General features: G+C 50.4%; 1 protein-coding gene across 1 annotated transcript in view; it reads right to left on the bottom strand.

Annotated features, from left to right (window-relative positions):
- Positions 1–653: 653 nt before the first annotated feature.
- The window catches only part of Neurl3 (neuralized E3 ubiquitin protein ligase 3), a 31,653-nt gene continuing 15,652 nt past the window's right edge, over positions 654–16,654 (bottom strand). The window contains exons 6-8 of the mRNA XM_050134602.1: positions 2,331–2,819; positions 1,797–1,850; positions 654–821 (exon numbers count right to left, since the gene is read on the bottom strand). Coding sequence (XP_049990559.1) covers positions 2,446–2,819 — 374 coding nt within the window. The 3' untranslated portion in view covers positions 654–821; positions 1,797–1,850; positions 2,331–2,445. The remainder of the gene's footprint in view (positions 822–1,796; positions 1,851–2,330; positions 2,820–16,654) is intronic.

Genomic DNA, 16,654 nt, shown 5'->3' with positions numbered 1-16,654 from the left:
CAGAGCTTCTGGAAGTCCCCAGAACCCAAGCTGGCAAGACTCGAAAGCTGGGAGTGCTGACCTAATCCCTGCCGTGTTCGGTGAATAGAACCCATGGACCTGGTGCCCAGAGATCCTTGCAGCCCTACTGTAAGATCAGTGCGGTCAGGGAGGGCAGGACAGCATGTCCCCAAATGCCCTAGCCAGATTTGAGTGCCACCTCCTCCCACTGAGTATGGCGAAGGAAACAATACAAAAAGAAACTTTATTTTGCTTTCTCACGAGCCAGCAGGGAAATCACCATGATACACGTCCCCACTTCTGGTACTTCTGCCAGACACAGACCGTTCCATCCCTTCATGTCCTCAGCTGTAACATCAGGGCTCAGGCTGTCCCTGCTACACTGGGGACTTCCCGAAGTGGCGGGAGAGATTTCTCTTTGCAGTATCAACCTCTCCCAAACTTCCGCCTGGGGAAAGAGTCACTGAGTCTCCCTCGTGGGTAACAAGGCTTGCTGACCCAAGATCAGGCGTGGTGGCCTATGACCGTGTTTGCTGACCCATGTCCAGACAGAGGTTTTTTTTCCTTTCACAGGGGCCTGTCTCAGAGCTAAGTCCCATCTACTGCCCACTCTAGGAAACTCTCTCTTCAGGAGCCTTCTCCAGTCTTCAGTGAAGATTCCACAGCCACCTCCTCGATCTGCCAGCGGCACATGGGGCACCTGGCCGTGTCTTTGAAGATGTGCCAGGCACAGGAGCTGCAGAAGTGTGAGTGGCCACAGGGCATGAGGCGGGTGTTGGCGGTGTTGTGGAAGCAGATGACACACTCCTCTCCTGATGCAACTGGAAAAGGAGACAGCGTGGGTCAGGCACACATACAGGGTAGTCCACCTACCTACTGATGCTCTTACCACAGGGCAGGAAAAGCACAGTGGTTAGCTAGAGCAATGGCTCAGTTGGTAAAGTGCCTGCTTGGTCTGGGTTGAATCCCCAGATGCCACGCGAAATGTCAGGCACATGTTGGGAAAGCAGAGACCAAAGAAGCCCAGGGACTTGCTGTCCAGCCAGTCTAGCCAATCAGTGAGAGAACTTGTGTCAAAAACCAAGGTGGAGAACACTGGAGGAAAACACCTGAGATCTACCTCTGGACTCCACACACACATGCATAACAGACCAATGTGTACACACACACAAATGCACAAACATGTACACACACATATGAACAATCATGTACGCACACATGCACGCACATACACAAATGGCTGGGGATGTGGTTCAGTTGGTAGAGTGCTTATGCACAAAACCCTGGGTTTGATTTCCAGCATTGAATAAAAACAGTAGTGATAGCCAGGCGGTGGTGGCGCACACCTTTAATCCCAGCACTTGGGATGCAGAAACAGGTGGATCTCTGTGAGTTCCAGGCCAGCCTGGTCTACAGACTGTCCAGGACAGTCAGGGCTACACAAAGAAACTTTGTCTCAAAACAAACAAACAAACAAAATACAAAAAAAGAAAGAAAGAAAGAAGGAAAGAAAGAAGGAAGAAAAAATAGGATTAAACTAGGCTGCAATCCCAGCATTTGAAACAGTATTGAGTGAACCTGAGTCCAGATTCAGCCACCCGAGGCTGTTTCAGACAAAGGAATATACTCTCCTAATTTGGGAATGAGCTAAAAGGCAGAAACATCCCCTTGTTTCTGGATCTCTAGCCATCAGTAAACTGTGGGAAGCCTCTCTGTGGTACCTAGAAAGATGGCTTTGAACAACCAGATTTCCCAGCCACTCCACTCGGTGCTGGGATCCGGGGATGAGTGCTCACCTTCAGACTCCGGCATAGCTTCCCCGCTGATGATCCAGGCGTTGGCTTTGGGATCTAAGGCAGAAAGGGAGGTTCAGGGTCAGCACAGCAGCTCCAGAAATCCACAGGCACGCATGCGTGCATGCACCCTACCCTTCAGCAGCCACTCCCTTCCTCACTGCTAATCTCCCTGTCATGTTAGGAACCCAACTGAGAACTCTCACATCTTTGTCGGTTTTTTTTTCTTTCTTTTTCACTTGTGTAGGGGTGAACTTCTACTTAAGCGCAAAGCCGCATCCAAATGCTTTCTCCTTTGTGAAACGCGACCAGCCTTCTAACGTTATTTGGGCGCTGGTCATATCTTATCATTGTTTAGGACAAGGCTTGTGCCCAGTTAGAGTCTCCCATGCCCATCCTTACACTAGGCCATGGGCTGATGGCATACTGAGCATGAAAGAATGAACAATTCCTTCAGGGCCTCTAGACAGGTTCATGAAGCCACCCGGAATTCTGTCGCCCACGCCACACACTCCGAAACCACAAGGATTGTCTCACCCAGCAGCTCAATGGCTTTCGTGGTCCCGTACACATCCATCACCGCCCAGAGAGGGGCGCCCTGGACCAGTACGTCTTTGCGCAGCACGAGGGGGCGGCCAGCGTTGACCTTGGCTTAGAGCCAGCCTCTCCGGTTCACCCAGAAACAGACCACATTCCCCGCACGAACGAAGCCCTCTGGAAGCAGCGCTGCCCACGTGGGACTCTGTTCCTCTAGGTCCGGGCACACGAAAGGCGGCAAGCAGGACGCAGCCACGTGTGCAGGGTCGAGGCGCGTGAAGCCCACGCGGAGGCCACCGCACCAGCCTTTCTCTTGTCGCAGCACGCGCAGCGCAACACGCTCACCGGGCCACACTGGCCGCTGGCTGAACACGATGCCATCGTGGAATGTAGAGCGCCTGTGCGCTGTGCTCCGCATGTCATCCAGATGCACCTGCGCGCCGGTGGCATCCCCGTGGAAACTAAGGGCCTCGCTGGGCACCTCAGCATCTGTGGGGCAGAGCAGATAGCCTGTCAGTGAGGGCCCATTCTAATCTCCTGGCTCCCCAAATAATGACCAGCACCCTAGGCTAACCGGGCCTCCTACTGAGGACCACTTCAACGGCCCCAAGTTCCCTGGAACCACCTCCACACCCCAAATGACCTCAAGCCTCACCTGGCAAACCTCAAGGATCTACTAAAAGCCCAAAGGGCAGCCCACTCTACCTGCCTGGGTCTGTTAACCTCCCCTGTCCGCAGCCTCAGCGGCTCCTTCTGCTTGGCATGAAAATTAAAAGAACCTCTATCTAAACCTTGTCTAAACCCAGCCCTGAACTATGGTTATTACTGAGATTGAACAGAAAAAGCAGCGTCTTGGTGTGGTGGTGCCGTAATTCCAACGCTGGGGAGGTGTAGGCAAGTTCCATGCCTGCCTGGGCTATATAAGGGGTTCCAGGCCAGGCCAGCCTGGGCTACATAGACAGGGAACTATTGTTAAACAAAATGAAACCAGACAGTTAGGCATATGAACTTAGATGAGGTTTATTGGGTCTTGTTGTTGTTTGTTTGGTTGGTTGGTTGGTTGGCTGGTTTTTTGGTTTTTCAAGACAGGGTTTCTCTGTATAACAGTTCTGGCTGTCCCGGCACTTGCTCTGTAGACCAGGCTGGCCTCAAACTCACGGAGATCCACCTGCCTCTGCCTCCCAAGTGCTGGGATTAAAGGCGTGCACCACCACTGCCCAGCTGAGGTTTATTGTTTTTTTTTTCATTTTTTAACACTTACTTCTTTATTGGGTGCCAGGATGTATGCATGGGTGGAGGTCAGAGGACAACTTGCAGAAATCAGTTCTCTCCTTCTACCCTGTAGGTTCGGGGGGATTGAACTACAGTTGTTCAGCTTGTCGGCAAGCACCTTTACTCGCTGAGCCCTTTCACCAACCCCTAGATGAGATGTAACACTCATGTTTTCTCATGCACCTAGCCTGGAGAAGCGGAGCTGGCTTGCTGACTTGTGCACGCCCTGGCAGGTGGCCCACTATGGCCCACTATGGCCATGCCTTCCTCTCTGTTTCTCTAACCTCCTTTCCCCACAGGTGAGCTGTATCAATGTCCTCTTCACCCCGCAAGGTGACTTCCTGGTCCTGGGGGAAGAGGGAACACAGCAGTTTCCCACAGGACAGGGGAACAAGTTGAGAAGGGTCTGCGGAGATGCCTATGATCAGCCAAGGCCGGACATGGGCTTCAGAACCAAGGAACTTCTTATACAAAGGTACTTGGCAGTCAGGAGGGAAAGGTCCCTGCGGGGCAGCCCCTTTTCCCAGCCCTGGCTTCAAGAGAGCAGGAGCTGATCTGATCCCAGAGACCTGCCTTGCCTCTTTAAGTGGGGGTGAAGAGAGGAAGTCAGCTGACTGTTGGCTCTAAAAGAAAGATGAACTCAGTCTGAACTTGAGCCAGGTCCGGGAGAGTCCCCATCCCCCACCAGCCGATTGTCTCCTGTTCCGCTTACAGACCACAGGTCTGCTTGCAGAGCCAGACATAGGACTGAGGGCTCCTGGTGCTGCCGCCAGAGCCCGCCCCATCACTCAGCTGGGTGGGTCACAGCCACCATTCATGTGAGGAACTCAAGAGAAGACCAAGGATAGGCTTGGTAAGGGACCTTACCAAGTGGATGCTGGAAACAGTCACCTGCCACCCTGCTGCTGGAGAAGCCAGATGTACTCTCCTGAGAGCCCCAAGCAACAACCCTGGTCCATCACAAGAGCAGAAATAGAGCTAAGTGGGACCTTCAGCCTCATCCAACAGCCTTGCATCCTCTTTGGGTCTGAGAACTTTGAACTGCTCATCTCTAAATGGTGGCCAGTCCTCCCTGGCTGTGGGCAGGGTGTTCATCTAGCCATCCCCCATCCCCAGGAGGATAGAAGACTGGAAGGTCTGTTCTGGGAGAGAGGGAGACAGACAGACAGACAGACAGATACACACACACACACACAGAGAAAGAGAGAGAGAGAGAGAGAGAGAGAGAGAGAGAGAGAGAGAGAGAGAGAGTTCACTGCCCCATCTTTTTCCTAGAGGAGAAGCAGGAGAATCTGGCTGGCGGAGTGTCCGTTCGTGAGGAAGGGGACTGCCCTAGGAATGCCCTCTGGGAGATGCAAGGGTCCCTTGGCACCCCAGGAAAGGAAACCTTGGCCTGGATGCCAGTTTGAGTGGGCAAAGCTGCACTGCAACTCAGGAGACTCCTCAGTGGCCTGTGAGAGTTACGTTCTCATGTCCCATGTTACAGGGGAAACGGAGGGATCACACCGCTGCCTCCCCAGGTCGCTAGGTGACCAGAGCCTCTTGAACCACCTTCTCTCAACTGCATGCTCAGGCCTTGTATCCCTACCTTCCTTCAGTAGCCTCTGGGCAACTCCCTGAGTGTGGCCCTCAGGAGGAGTCACAGCAGGCAAGCGACAAGGGGCCTCTTGAGGCTTGGCCTCTGCACTCACTCTCTCAGATGGCTTGTGTGGGTTAATCACTGAGCATGGCCCAGGCTGAGTAGGTAGGAAAGCCACCCTCACCCAGCGAGTCTATCAAAGGCCTTCAAGACTTTGTCCCCAATAGGGGCCCCACCTTTCCTTTACAACGAGATTTGCTTCCTGACTTTAGAGCCGGGTCAGAGTGGCACTAACGGGGTGGACACCGTCTCCATTCTGCCCTGTTCCGACGGCAGAGCCTTGCAGGGATCCTCCCACTCGTTGACTAAGCAAACTGACAGATCCCACTGCTGGATTGGGGAGAGGCAGAGGTGGGCACAAGCTAAACACGACTCTCTAATTGAGTCTGTTCCAGCTGGCAGGGCTGGCACAGGGTTCAGAGCACTGTCCGCTGAGGGGTTGCCGTTTTTGTGCTGAGCCCCATTTTCAGGTCAGATCCTGAAGCTCCATGGAACAGAGTTAAGTGGAGGACCCTCTTCAATGACTCCGCCTTTGGGTTCCCCACTGTTGTAGGGAAGGGGCATTGCTGGCCTGAACCTAGACCGCTAGGAAGTTTGGGACACACAAGTCGTGTCCTTAGGGTCAGCCCATGATGGCCTCCCACTGTCAGCATCTTCATCACCACCCCTCCAGCTACCAAGACTTTTGGGGTGCCAGGCACCCACTCAGCCCTTTTCAGCCTCCTGTTCTACTCTCTGCATCCTGTATAAAAGCACTCAGAGCTTGTGGAAGAGGGGAGAGAGTCTCCGGAAAGGTCCCTTCTAATCTTCCCAGCACCAAGGAGACTGTGGACTTGGCTGCGCGCACACACACACACACACACACACACACACACACACCTGCACCTGTTACACGACATCCCTTTCAGCATTGGTGCCCTGCCTTGAATCCAAACACAGCTGCCACACAGAGGTGGCTCAGGGTGTGGCCATCCACTGTGAGTGAGCCTTGGGTGCTCGCCATTGGGCCCTAAGCAGGGTTCTGCTTGTGCATCTTCAGGGTGCCTGGTCCCAGACTCTGCTAAGAGCTGGAATGCTATCTCCTGCCCACTCACCCACGTCCTTCCACTAAGGGACACTGTGACCACAGGTACAAGTAAGTGTCTCAGAGAAACTTCCTATCTCGTTACTATTTAGACTTAGATATTTGGAGCCTTAAAGGCCATCAAGGTGGGTGGCATTATCCCCAACCTTCAGAGGATAAAAACCAAGGACCCAGCATCAAAATGACTTGCCCCTGGTGCCATCTCTAATATGGCAAAGCTGAAATCCCTCATCTTCTACCTTCAGCCCTCTAAATTCTACTCGTCTACCCACCCCAGACCTGTTTCTCTCTTTGTAGCCAAGTCTTAGATGAACACTGGTTACAGATAGTGGGTGGGGAAGGAGGGGTGTTTATCTCTGCAACCATCTTGGATCTGAGTCACCCAACCTCTCCTTGGTTCCTGGGAAGCCCGGAAAGTCACGGCCTCGTGCACGCCAGACCTTGGCAGAAACCTCCTCTAGCTGGCAATGACCTCAAGGTCTCAGTTCTCCCCCTTTCCAGACCTCCCACCTGTAACTCCCTGTGGTCCGGCCTCCAGAAGCCAGCTCAAGACATACAGGAAGTCTACTTACTGGCCTCAGGGCTGAGGCGGGCACCCATTAGCTTGGGCTCCTCCTGAGAGACAAGTCCTTGTGTCTGGAGCTGTCTGTGAAGGCCAGTGGTCAGGTTTACAAGACTCTGAAGGTTCCCCTTTTATAGGCTGGAGATCACGTTACAGGGTTGATGATTAATTAGATGCAGTCACGCATGACGATATCCGGGACTTTCCCCATGATGTCTCCCTGCTCACAGTAGACCTACTGCAGGAGGCTGGCCTGAGAAAAGGAAGCGGGGACTGAGAGTGTGGCTGCAGCATAGAGTTCTTCCTCTCTGCCTTCTAATCAGCCCCTGCCTATGAATGAGAACTGCCCACAGCCTGTTAATAAACATCTGGGCTCACCCCCAGCCCCCTGCAAGAACTCTGGGTGTCCCTGGCCTGGGGTGAGATCTGGACATCTGAAGTTTCAAGGAGTATGCAGCCGGCATGGCTCACCATGGCAACCCCACATATAGAAAGTGCACAGCAGGTTAAACTGAACAAGCTAAATCCCGAGACCTGTGCCGTTGAGCCTGCCTGGTGGCAAGGACGGTTTGGGAGCTTATAAATACCCTGCACCTCTGTTGCCCTCAACAGCAGCAGCAGCAGCAGCTGCCTATGTCCTTCTTGAGACTCCAGATCAAGGCCACAATCAGTGGCTTCTTTGGACCCTTACAGAAATGAATAGTGCCAGGAGGTAGGGGCACTATTTAATCCTTTAAATTAAAGGTGGTGGCACGTTTAATTCCAGCACTGGGGAGGCAGAAGCAGGCACAGCTCTGGGAGTTTGAGGCCAGTCTGATGTACAGAGTTTCAGAACGGCCAGGGCTACAGAGAGAAGAGCTGTCTCGAAAAACAAAAAACAAGAAAGAGAGAAAGGAAAGAAAACTGGGTAGATGAATAGTCCTCAGCAGGTCCCTGGGGCACCCGAAATGGCAGTGTCCTCTTTGAGGAGGGAGATGGAGAGCTGGAGACGCAAGTTGTGCCCGCTGTGTTACCTTAGACAGATCCCTACCTCGTCTTTAGCTCTGGTGTTCCCACGTTATAAAACAGGGAACTAGTGGTCAGGTCTCTGTGCCTAAGTAAGAAGAAGTGGCGAGAGGAAGGTGGGGACATCAGTCTAGCCCTGGTTACCTCGGACATCGCCGTAGCCCCTGGACTTTTCTCCTTCCTGCCCCGCCCTTACTGAGTGCCCTTTGTCTCGGCAATGGCTGTATTACTTCTGCCAAGGCCAGAGGCAGCTGCGCAAGAGCAAGACCAAATGCCTTGGATCGGAGGCCTGTGGATCCCAAGAGCTGTAGTTGACCCAAAGCTCTGACTGACCCAGTCTGAGAGGCTCGGGCTCCTGGCAGGCAGACCAGTCCCTGGGCAGTGCTGGTTGCTCCTCCCTCGCTGGACTTCACCTGTCCAGCGGTTATTGAGTGGCCGCCCAGGGCTGGAACCAAAAACTCCTTCTTGATAAACTGCATTCCCCTACCACAGGTGTGTGCTGCACCTTATCAAGGGACCTGCTCTGGAACTTTAGACCTTATAGAAAATCACTGGGTTAGTCGTACACCTGTAGGCAGGTGGTGTGGCCCCACGGGCAGGACCTATAGGCTGCTCAGGCCAGCAGCCCGCAGGTGGAAAAGACAGGCAAGCCCAGACACCCACATACTCCACTGATGGGGTGCAGGACATCCGTCCTAAACAGGCTCCCTACATTCGGGAAGTAGTAGAAACAGGAAGGTCCCTCTCTTTTACCCCACCTTTCTCCCACGAAGCCACCCCTGAGCCCCTCACACTATGCTTACCACTGACCTCAGGGCAGGGGAGAACCTGAACACACCGCTCTTGCTAGGCCCCGCCCAGCTCATCACCATTTGTTCACACTCACTTTGCCCCAGTATCCTTCACTCTACTAGTGTTTATAGCCGTGCTTGGGCTCAAATTCAGACCAGCGTACACACATGCAGACTTCCCCCTTCTCTGGGTCTTTTTTGAAACAAGTTCCCGTTATGACCTAGCCTTGCCTGAACTCACCACATAGCTGAAAATAACCTAAGACTCACAATCCTCCTGCCTCCGCTTTCCAATGCTGGGGGTCTAAACTGGGGCTGAGAGGCTGGTGAGATGGCTTCTGGATAAAGATGTGTGCTGCCTAGCCTAGCCACCCAAATTCAATCCCAGGGGCCCACGTGGTGTATAGAAGGAACTGACTGCTGCATGTTGTCCTCTGACCGTCACGCGTGTGTCACGGAATGTGCATATCCACTCCCACAAAAACCAATTCATGTTATTTAAAAAATAACACACATACATGCACACACATGCCTGCACACACCAGGGCTTCATGCTTACTAGGCAAGCCACCCTACCAACTTAGCTGCTTTCCCAGACCTGTGTCCTCATCTTTTTTCTATTTTTATTTATTCTTTGACAATTTCATACACATATAAAGTGTATTTTTCAATCTTAAGTTTTATTTTTATTATGTATATTGAATGTTTCTGTATGGAGCTACACGCACCTGAACATGGGTGTCCTTGGAGGCCAGAAGCTTTGGATCGGCCTGGAGCAGGACTTACAGGCGGTGGTGAGCCCTCATGATTCTGGTCCTCTGGAAGATCAGTAAGCCCACGTATGATATATTTTCATTATCATCGCCCTGTTCCTCTCTGTCCCTTCCTACCCCATCTGGACCTTTCTTTTTCTTTTTTTAATTTATTTTTATGTTGTTATTGTTTTCCAAGACAGGCTTTCTCTGTAGCTTTGGAGCCTATCCTGGAACTCACTCTGCAGATCAGGCTGGCCTCGAACTCACAGAGAGCTACCTGTCTCTGGGATTAAAGGTGCGCACCACCACCACCTGGCTGAACCCTTTCTTCTTCCCAACAAGTCCCTCTCCAACTTCTGCACCTTTTTTTTATAACCCACTGAGTTTAACTAAGCTTGCCTGCAGACATATATCTGGGTGTGGGGTTACTGGCTGCATCGCAAGCAACTTTCCAGCAATCACGCTCTGAATGAAGATGACCCCCTCCCTCGGCAGGCAGTAATTACCAAGAACCCCTCAGCTTGGGGTGGGACCTTGTATGCCCCTCCTCACCTGGGTTTCTATTTCTGGGAGGCTCCAGGTATCATAAAACTTTACATCCATACTAAATTCTTGTACTTTACCACTGAGGTGCCCACTGACTCTTCATTCCAACTGAGTTGTGCAATCAGCCGAGGTGCCCATCCAGCAACCAATGAGGGCAATGTGTGCAGTGCAGTGTTACCCAGCCATAAAGAGTGGAGTTATGTCACGTGCAGGTCAGAACCGGAGATTATGTGGCGTGTAATAGGCCAGGCTCAGAAGGACAAATGTCACCAGTGCTCCTTCCTATACAGAATGCAAAATTTTAAAAGGTAAGGCACATACTGGTAGGAGATGTAGCTCGGTGATACAGGGCTTGCCCAGCATGCATGAGGTCCTGGGTTCGATCCCTGGCAGTGGCAAAGGAAGGAAGGGAGACTTGAAAGCAAAAGGGACTCTCTGCAGGTGGACTTTTGTTGACCTGAGACAGATTTCAGTCCTTTAACCCCGGGCGGGTTTGGAATTCACAGCAATCTTCCTGCCTCAGGCTCCAAAGATCTGGGATCATAGGTGTGAGCCTCCATGCACAGCTGGAGGGAACTAGAGAACAGGAGAAGGCAATGGGAATTAAACATGGTTAAAGCATGTTACAAATGTGTGTGCAAATGGCGGGATGAAGTCATTGTTTCATACGGCGGATATGTACTCGTAAGAAATGCATGTTCTTCTTGTCGGACTGTCTCGTGTAGCCAGGGGCCTAGCCATAATCCTTGTGAAGGGAAAAACAGAGAACACTCTCCCAAACATTGCTGTTCTAAGTCCAATACTGGGCTAAGTTGACAGTTCTTGAGGGGAAGTCCTCAGAAAGGGTCTATCTGCAACCACTCCCAGTTCACAGAAGGGGAAACGGAGGCACAAGGAGCATAAACAGTTCCTGGAAGACGGCTCGGTGGGCAAAGGCGCTTGCTTGCCGCATGACCCTGGCAACCTCAGCTCAATCTCCAGAACCCACACCAAGGTGGAAGGAGAGGACCAAGTCCACAAATTGTCCTCTGACCCACACACCCATACACATACATTGTGTGCGTTCACACAGACTGATTTAAAAAAAAAAAAAAACTGAGTTCAAAGTCTTCCTTGGACACATAGTAAGTTTGAGGTTAGCTTGGGCTACATCAGACCCTGTCCTAAAGAAAGACTTCTGCCGTGTGGCTGTGCCTTCTTTAGTGGTTCCTCACTGGCTCTTTGTGAGTATTCAGATGACTGGGTTGACACATAGTAGGAGTTTTACAAATAGCAACTGATAGGCCACCTGAGTGCCCACTGGAGGCCTCCCATGGTGCCCTTCGTGCCACCATTCCAGCAAAGCCGGTACCTGGGAAGGAGTGCTCCCAGGACAGGATAACCTCTGTGCTACAAGGTAAACAAGCCATCCTAAAGAACTGCGGCAGGGACTGGGGCGGCCTCTGCTGGCGAGAGTCAGTATTGCAGAATTCACTGAGGCCCTGTGAACCTAGAAGCCCGGCATGAGGCCAGAAATTGCCAGAGCACCTTCTGATGCTTCTACACATCTTCCAGTCACCCTGAAGCTCCCGAGACACTCCTCCTACCCAGAGCCAGCGTGTCACCTCATTGAGCCTCCTGGTGGCAGTCAGCCCTCAACTTGTCCGGTCTCTTTCATTGCCAAGTGCTCTTGTGTGGACCACCTCATAGAGATCTCCTTTTCTGAGAAGGAGCTGAACTGGTGAGCAAGCTGCAGACTGATTGGGGGCCCAGGCTAGCCTGTGGTCCAGCAGAGGCAGGAGCTCTGCACGAACTGGGACTCCATTGGGCCCAGACATCAGCATCCTAGGACCCCTACATTGTTACATAAGATGGTGGAAGTCTGCAGTGTCAGAATGCTAGCTCCTCTAAGAACCAAGGTCACGGACACAGAAGTGAATAGCAAGGTTTGCCAGGTGCAAACAGGGCGGTATTATAGCCTCTTTGCCCATCTGGTGACCGGTCAAGAGGCTGGGAGGGTAAAGGTGTCTGCGACCACGCTTGCTGACTTGAATCTCTCACAAGTTATCCTCCGGATGCCATACTGCACTGGAGCAACACCCTGGCACATACTACAGATGTAAAATCTGCCCATCTGCAGCCTTGGCATGGCGGTGCATGCCTGTAATCCCAGACAGAGGCAGGGGGATCATGAGTGCAACCTAGCCTTGTCTCAAAAGGGGAGAGAAATTTCACCTTCCGAGAAAACAATACAGACCTGTCATTGTTCCCTAAACAATGCATTCTAACAGCTACTTGCATAGCATTTACATAGCACTGGGTGTTCCAAAGCAATTGCAGATGGTGTGAGTTTACCTTTCTCCTCCAGCGTGCATACACAGGTTGAACATTAACAGACGTAGGTTGAGGTTAAGAACTAGGGCTAGGGATAGGAGTCCACTGGTCAAGTGCTGGGCTAGCATGCACAAAGCCCTGGCTTCTACCCTTAGCAATGCATAAACCAGACATGATGGCATGTACCTGTGAACCCAGGCCTAGGGAAGTGGACACCAGGAGGCTGTGTCCAAGAGCATCCTGAGCTACACACCAGGTATGAGGCCAACTTGGGCTACAGGAGATTTTTTTTTATTTTCAGAATAATTTATTGATCATAGATCATAGAAAGCATTTATACATATAGAAAATTTGAAAACAATAAAACAATGTTATGTCTCTTTTATTAACATATAATTTTACACTTTGACATACAAAGCTGTATTATAAAAGAAATTCAAATATTGTAATATAATAAGTCTTTATGCTTTTTTATCTTACATAAAATAATCATATTGTGATTTGCACTTTATAATTTTATATTGTATATATATGTTATTATACATACAATAAACCCTGAGATTTATTAAGTAGGCTTGTATCTCTCTGTCTGTCTGTCTGTCTGCCTATATATCTATTTATCTATTATCTATCTATCTATCTATCTATCTAAGGAGATTTTATTTCAAAAAGAAAAATAAGCTGTAAGCGATGGCCATTGTTGAACACCGTGATTTGGGCATCCTCAGGGGTCCTAGAATTAGTCTCCATAGAGACCAAGGGATTGCTGTACAAAACACTGTTTATCACCTCAAGACTCTGAGGTAGATGTCAGGAAAGATCCAGAATATTCATGCACACATGACTGCACACACACGCACACACACTTCCATTCACACAAAGTTTAGATGTAAAAGTCGGGAGTGGGCTTCTCTCTAGTGTAGGACTGGAGAAGTACCCCGAAGAACTGGGGTGGCTGTTATATATCTGTGTGCACAGACAGAAAGTGCCGTTGCTTGGGTTTTCAAAGGGCACATAATCTAAATCTACCTAGATTTACTTTCCTTCCATTCTGAAACTTATGAATGAGCTCAGAGGAGCCCATGAACGGCTTGGTTAGCGCTGCCCCCTAGTGGAGACAAGAGGGAGTGTGGGAAATCCTGTCACCAAGATTCGAAAGGTTCCCAGGCACCCAGTCTCGGTCACCAGCTCAACTTGTCCCATGGGCATTCTAACAACTCTGGGGGGCCACTGAGTCCTCCGAGTCAATAGCCGAAGTCCCCAGGCATGTGTCAGTCAGCTGTTACTGGCAGTAGGGTCCAAAAGAGATAGACCAGAGCTTGCTGACACAGCAGCCAGCCGCAGGGCTAGAGAAAGGCTCAGCAGGGCAGAGGACCCGGGTTCGGTTCTCAGCACCCCTAGGGCAGCTCACTACCATCTGTAACTCCAGTTCCAGGAGATCCAGCACCCTCTTCTGGCCTCCCTGGGTACCAAGTACACAGTACACATACAGCAAAACATTCATATGTGTAAAATTAAAAATTAATCCTTATTTTAAAAAAGTAGCCAACTGTTTGTGAGGCCATGTAGGTGTTCCCCTTCCCACCACCCCAGTGAGAGAGAGAGAGAGAGAGAGAGAGAGAGAGAGAGAGAGAGACTTATAAAGCACCTACTGTGCCCCAAACATTGGCTTATTCTGAGTAACCAAAGATTAAGGAAAACTCAGTTATCATCCATTATCACTCAGGTAAGTCTTGGCATTTAGGTAAGTACTACAAAATGATCACACTGAGGGCCACGAGGGTTGTTATGTCCAGGGAATGGGTGGTGTGGTGGCTTGAACAAGGTGGCCCCCACAGGCTCATAGGTTTGATGCTTGGTCCCCAGTTCAGGGCTAAGTTGTTTGGGGAAGGTTTGGGAGGTGTGGCCCTGTTGGAGAAAGCATAGCCATGCTGAAGGAGGTGTGTCCCTGGGGGTGGGCTTGAAGGCTTTAAACCCCACCCCACACCGCATCATTGCAGTTAGCATGCTCTCTCTCTCTCTCTCTCTCTTTCCCCCTTTCCTTCTGTCTCTGACTTGTAGATAAGATCTAAGCGCTCAGCTCAGCTACTGCTCCTGCACCAGGCCTGCCTGCTGCGCACTCCCCTCCACGATGGTCATAGTAGACTCGCCCTCCACAATTGTAAGCAAGTGTAAGCAAGCCCTCAATTAAATGCTTTCTTCATAAGTTGCCTTGGTCGTGGTGTCGACATCTTTACAGTAACAGATCAGTGACTAAGACAGGTGCTGGAAGTTTAGGGGTGGAACGGGTATAAAATTGAGCCCTGAAGGAGATTTAGGGTCTCAACAAGAGGAAACAAAAGAAAGGTATTCTGGGAAGAAGAGAAAGCACGCGCCTGGGGCCGCATTCCTGCCTGTTGGGATTGGCTGGCAGTGCTCGCAAAGAATAAGCTGGAAGAATGAAATTCTTTAAATTCCCATTTATTTTTCACATAAGGTAAGTTGAAAGCATTCCTTCTAGGTAGCAGCAAGAGCTACAGTCTCGCAGGTCCTGGACTACCTTCTGCTACAGCTTCCGTGTGCTTTCCCCAACATCGGTCACTTTGTGAACCAAAAGGACTGCTGGCCTTTGCCCATTGCCAAACCTCTTGTTGGCCATTGCCTCAACCATGAATCCTTAGACACTGCATCCACCATAGCAGAGCTAGGAGTGACCTAAAAGTTTTCCAATAGGACCAGCTTTTAGATGCACCAAAACCTCCTAACGGTGCCATCCTGGAAGCATGTCTTTAGTGCATGAACCAGTGGGGGACAGGTGGGGACCAAACTATAGCCTGAGAAATAATTAGACTTATTGGAAACAGCTTTGCATAGTACTAGAAGCCATAAAACAGTAAATAAAATTTTGTTTGCTTGTTTGTTTTTTAAACAGGGTTCCTTTAGGTAGTCCTGGCTGTGCTCAAGGCCAGCCTGATCTATACTACGTAGATCAGGCTGGCCTCTGAGCTGACAGAGATCCTACAGCCTCACTGCCTCATGAGTGCTGGGATTAAAAGTGAGCACCATCACATCCAGATGTGTGTGAGTGTGTGTCTGTGTGTATTAAGGCTAAATAAACTTCCTGGTGTCATTCTAGAAGCTTGACCCATCACCAGCTAAGTTAGACAGAACTGGGTTTCCTTCTTGCCTCCCTTAAATCGGTTTTCTGCCCGTCTCAGCATTTGCAGAGACCCCCCACAAGGGCTTCAGCATCATCCCTGGCTACACATTGAGTTTAAGGCTAGCCCTCGGCTGCATATAACCCTGGTCTCAAAAATTGAAAACAAAACAAAACATTTTTTTAAGTTAAAAAATAATTAGGAAGGCTAGCCACAGTCTATACTTGCAATTCTCAAACGGGAGACCAAGGCAAGAGGGTGGTGAGTTTAAGGCCAGCCCAGGCTACATAGAAAGGTCTATCTCAAGAACAAGAGACAAATTAAAGAAGGAAGGGGGGGGGGAAAGATACCTCCCGACAAAAACAAGATCTATCATTCAAGAGTCTCAATAAAAAAAAAAAAAATGGCTGTGGCTTCTACTACTGTAAGAAGGAAACCAGAGCCGGGCCGTGGTGGCGCACGCCTTTAATCCCAGCACTCGGGAGGCAGAGGCAGGCGGATCTCTGTGAGTTCGAGGCCAGCCTGGTCTACAAGAGCTAGTTCCTGGACTGGCTCCAAAGACGCAGAGAAACCCTGTCTCGAAAAACCAAAAAAAAAAAAAAAAAAAAAGAAGGAAACCAGACTCAGAAAATGTGCAATGGTGCACGTCCCCAGTTATCTTTTCCTGCCACAAATCACCCCAAAGTTAATCAAGTAAAAGACCAACGATTTTATCTTTTACTGAAATGAATTAAATGTATCTTTGTTACTTTTGTTATTATGCTGGGATTACAGGCGTGTGTTCCCCCTGCCTGACTTAATCACTTCTCTACGTGGCTCAAACTCCACGGGAACTCATGATGTGGCCCAGACTGGCCTCCATCTCTTCGTGTCCTGCCTCAGTCTCCCGAACACAGAGATTACATTGTGCCTGGCATTCAAACATCTTATTGTAGTCTTGGCGTCCGTGGGTCAGGAAATCTCCCAAGCTATGCCAGGGGAGGCTGAACTTTGTCTTCCGATGTTTGGAACCTCTACTGCAGTCTTGAGTTGCTGAGGTCTGGAAGTGTATGGAGGCTTCTTCATCTACAAGTCTAGCGCCTGAACTTGGATCTGAAAGACCACGCTTAATGGAGACTAGTGGCAAATGGCCTGTGCCCCGGGAGTGTCCAAAACGAGAGTTCTAAGAAATCAGGGACAGCCACACAGCCTCAGAAGTGACACAGTGCCCCTTCCACCAC

The sequence above is a fragment of the Alexandromys fortis genome, unplaced genomic scaffold (assembly GCF_014885135.2).
Source record: "Alexandromys fortis isolate MF-2015 unplaced genomic scaffold, M_Fortis_MF-2015_v1.1 scaffold_20, whole genome shotgun sequence".
Classification (NCBI taxonomy): domain Eukaryota; kingdom Metazoa; phylum Chordata; class Mammalia; order Rodentia; family Cricetidae; genus Alexandromys; species Alexandromys fortis.
Note: the sequence above shows the minus strand (reverse complement) of the source record. Positions and strands in the feature narration are given on the sequence as shown.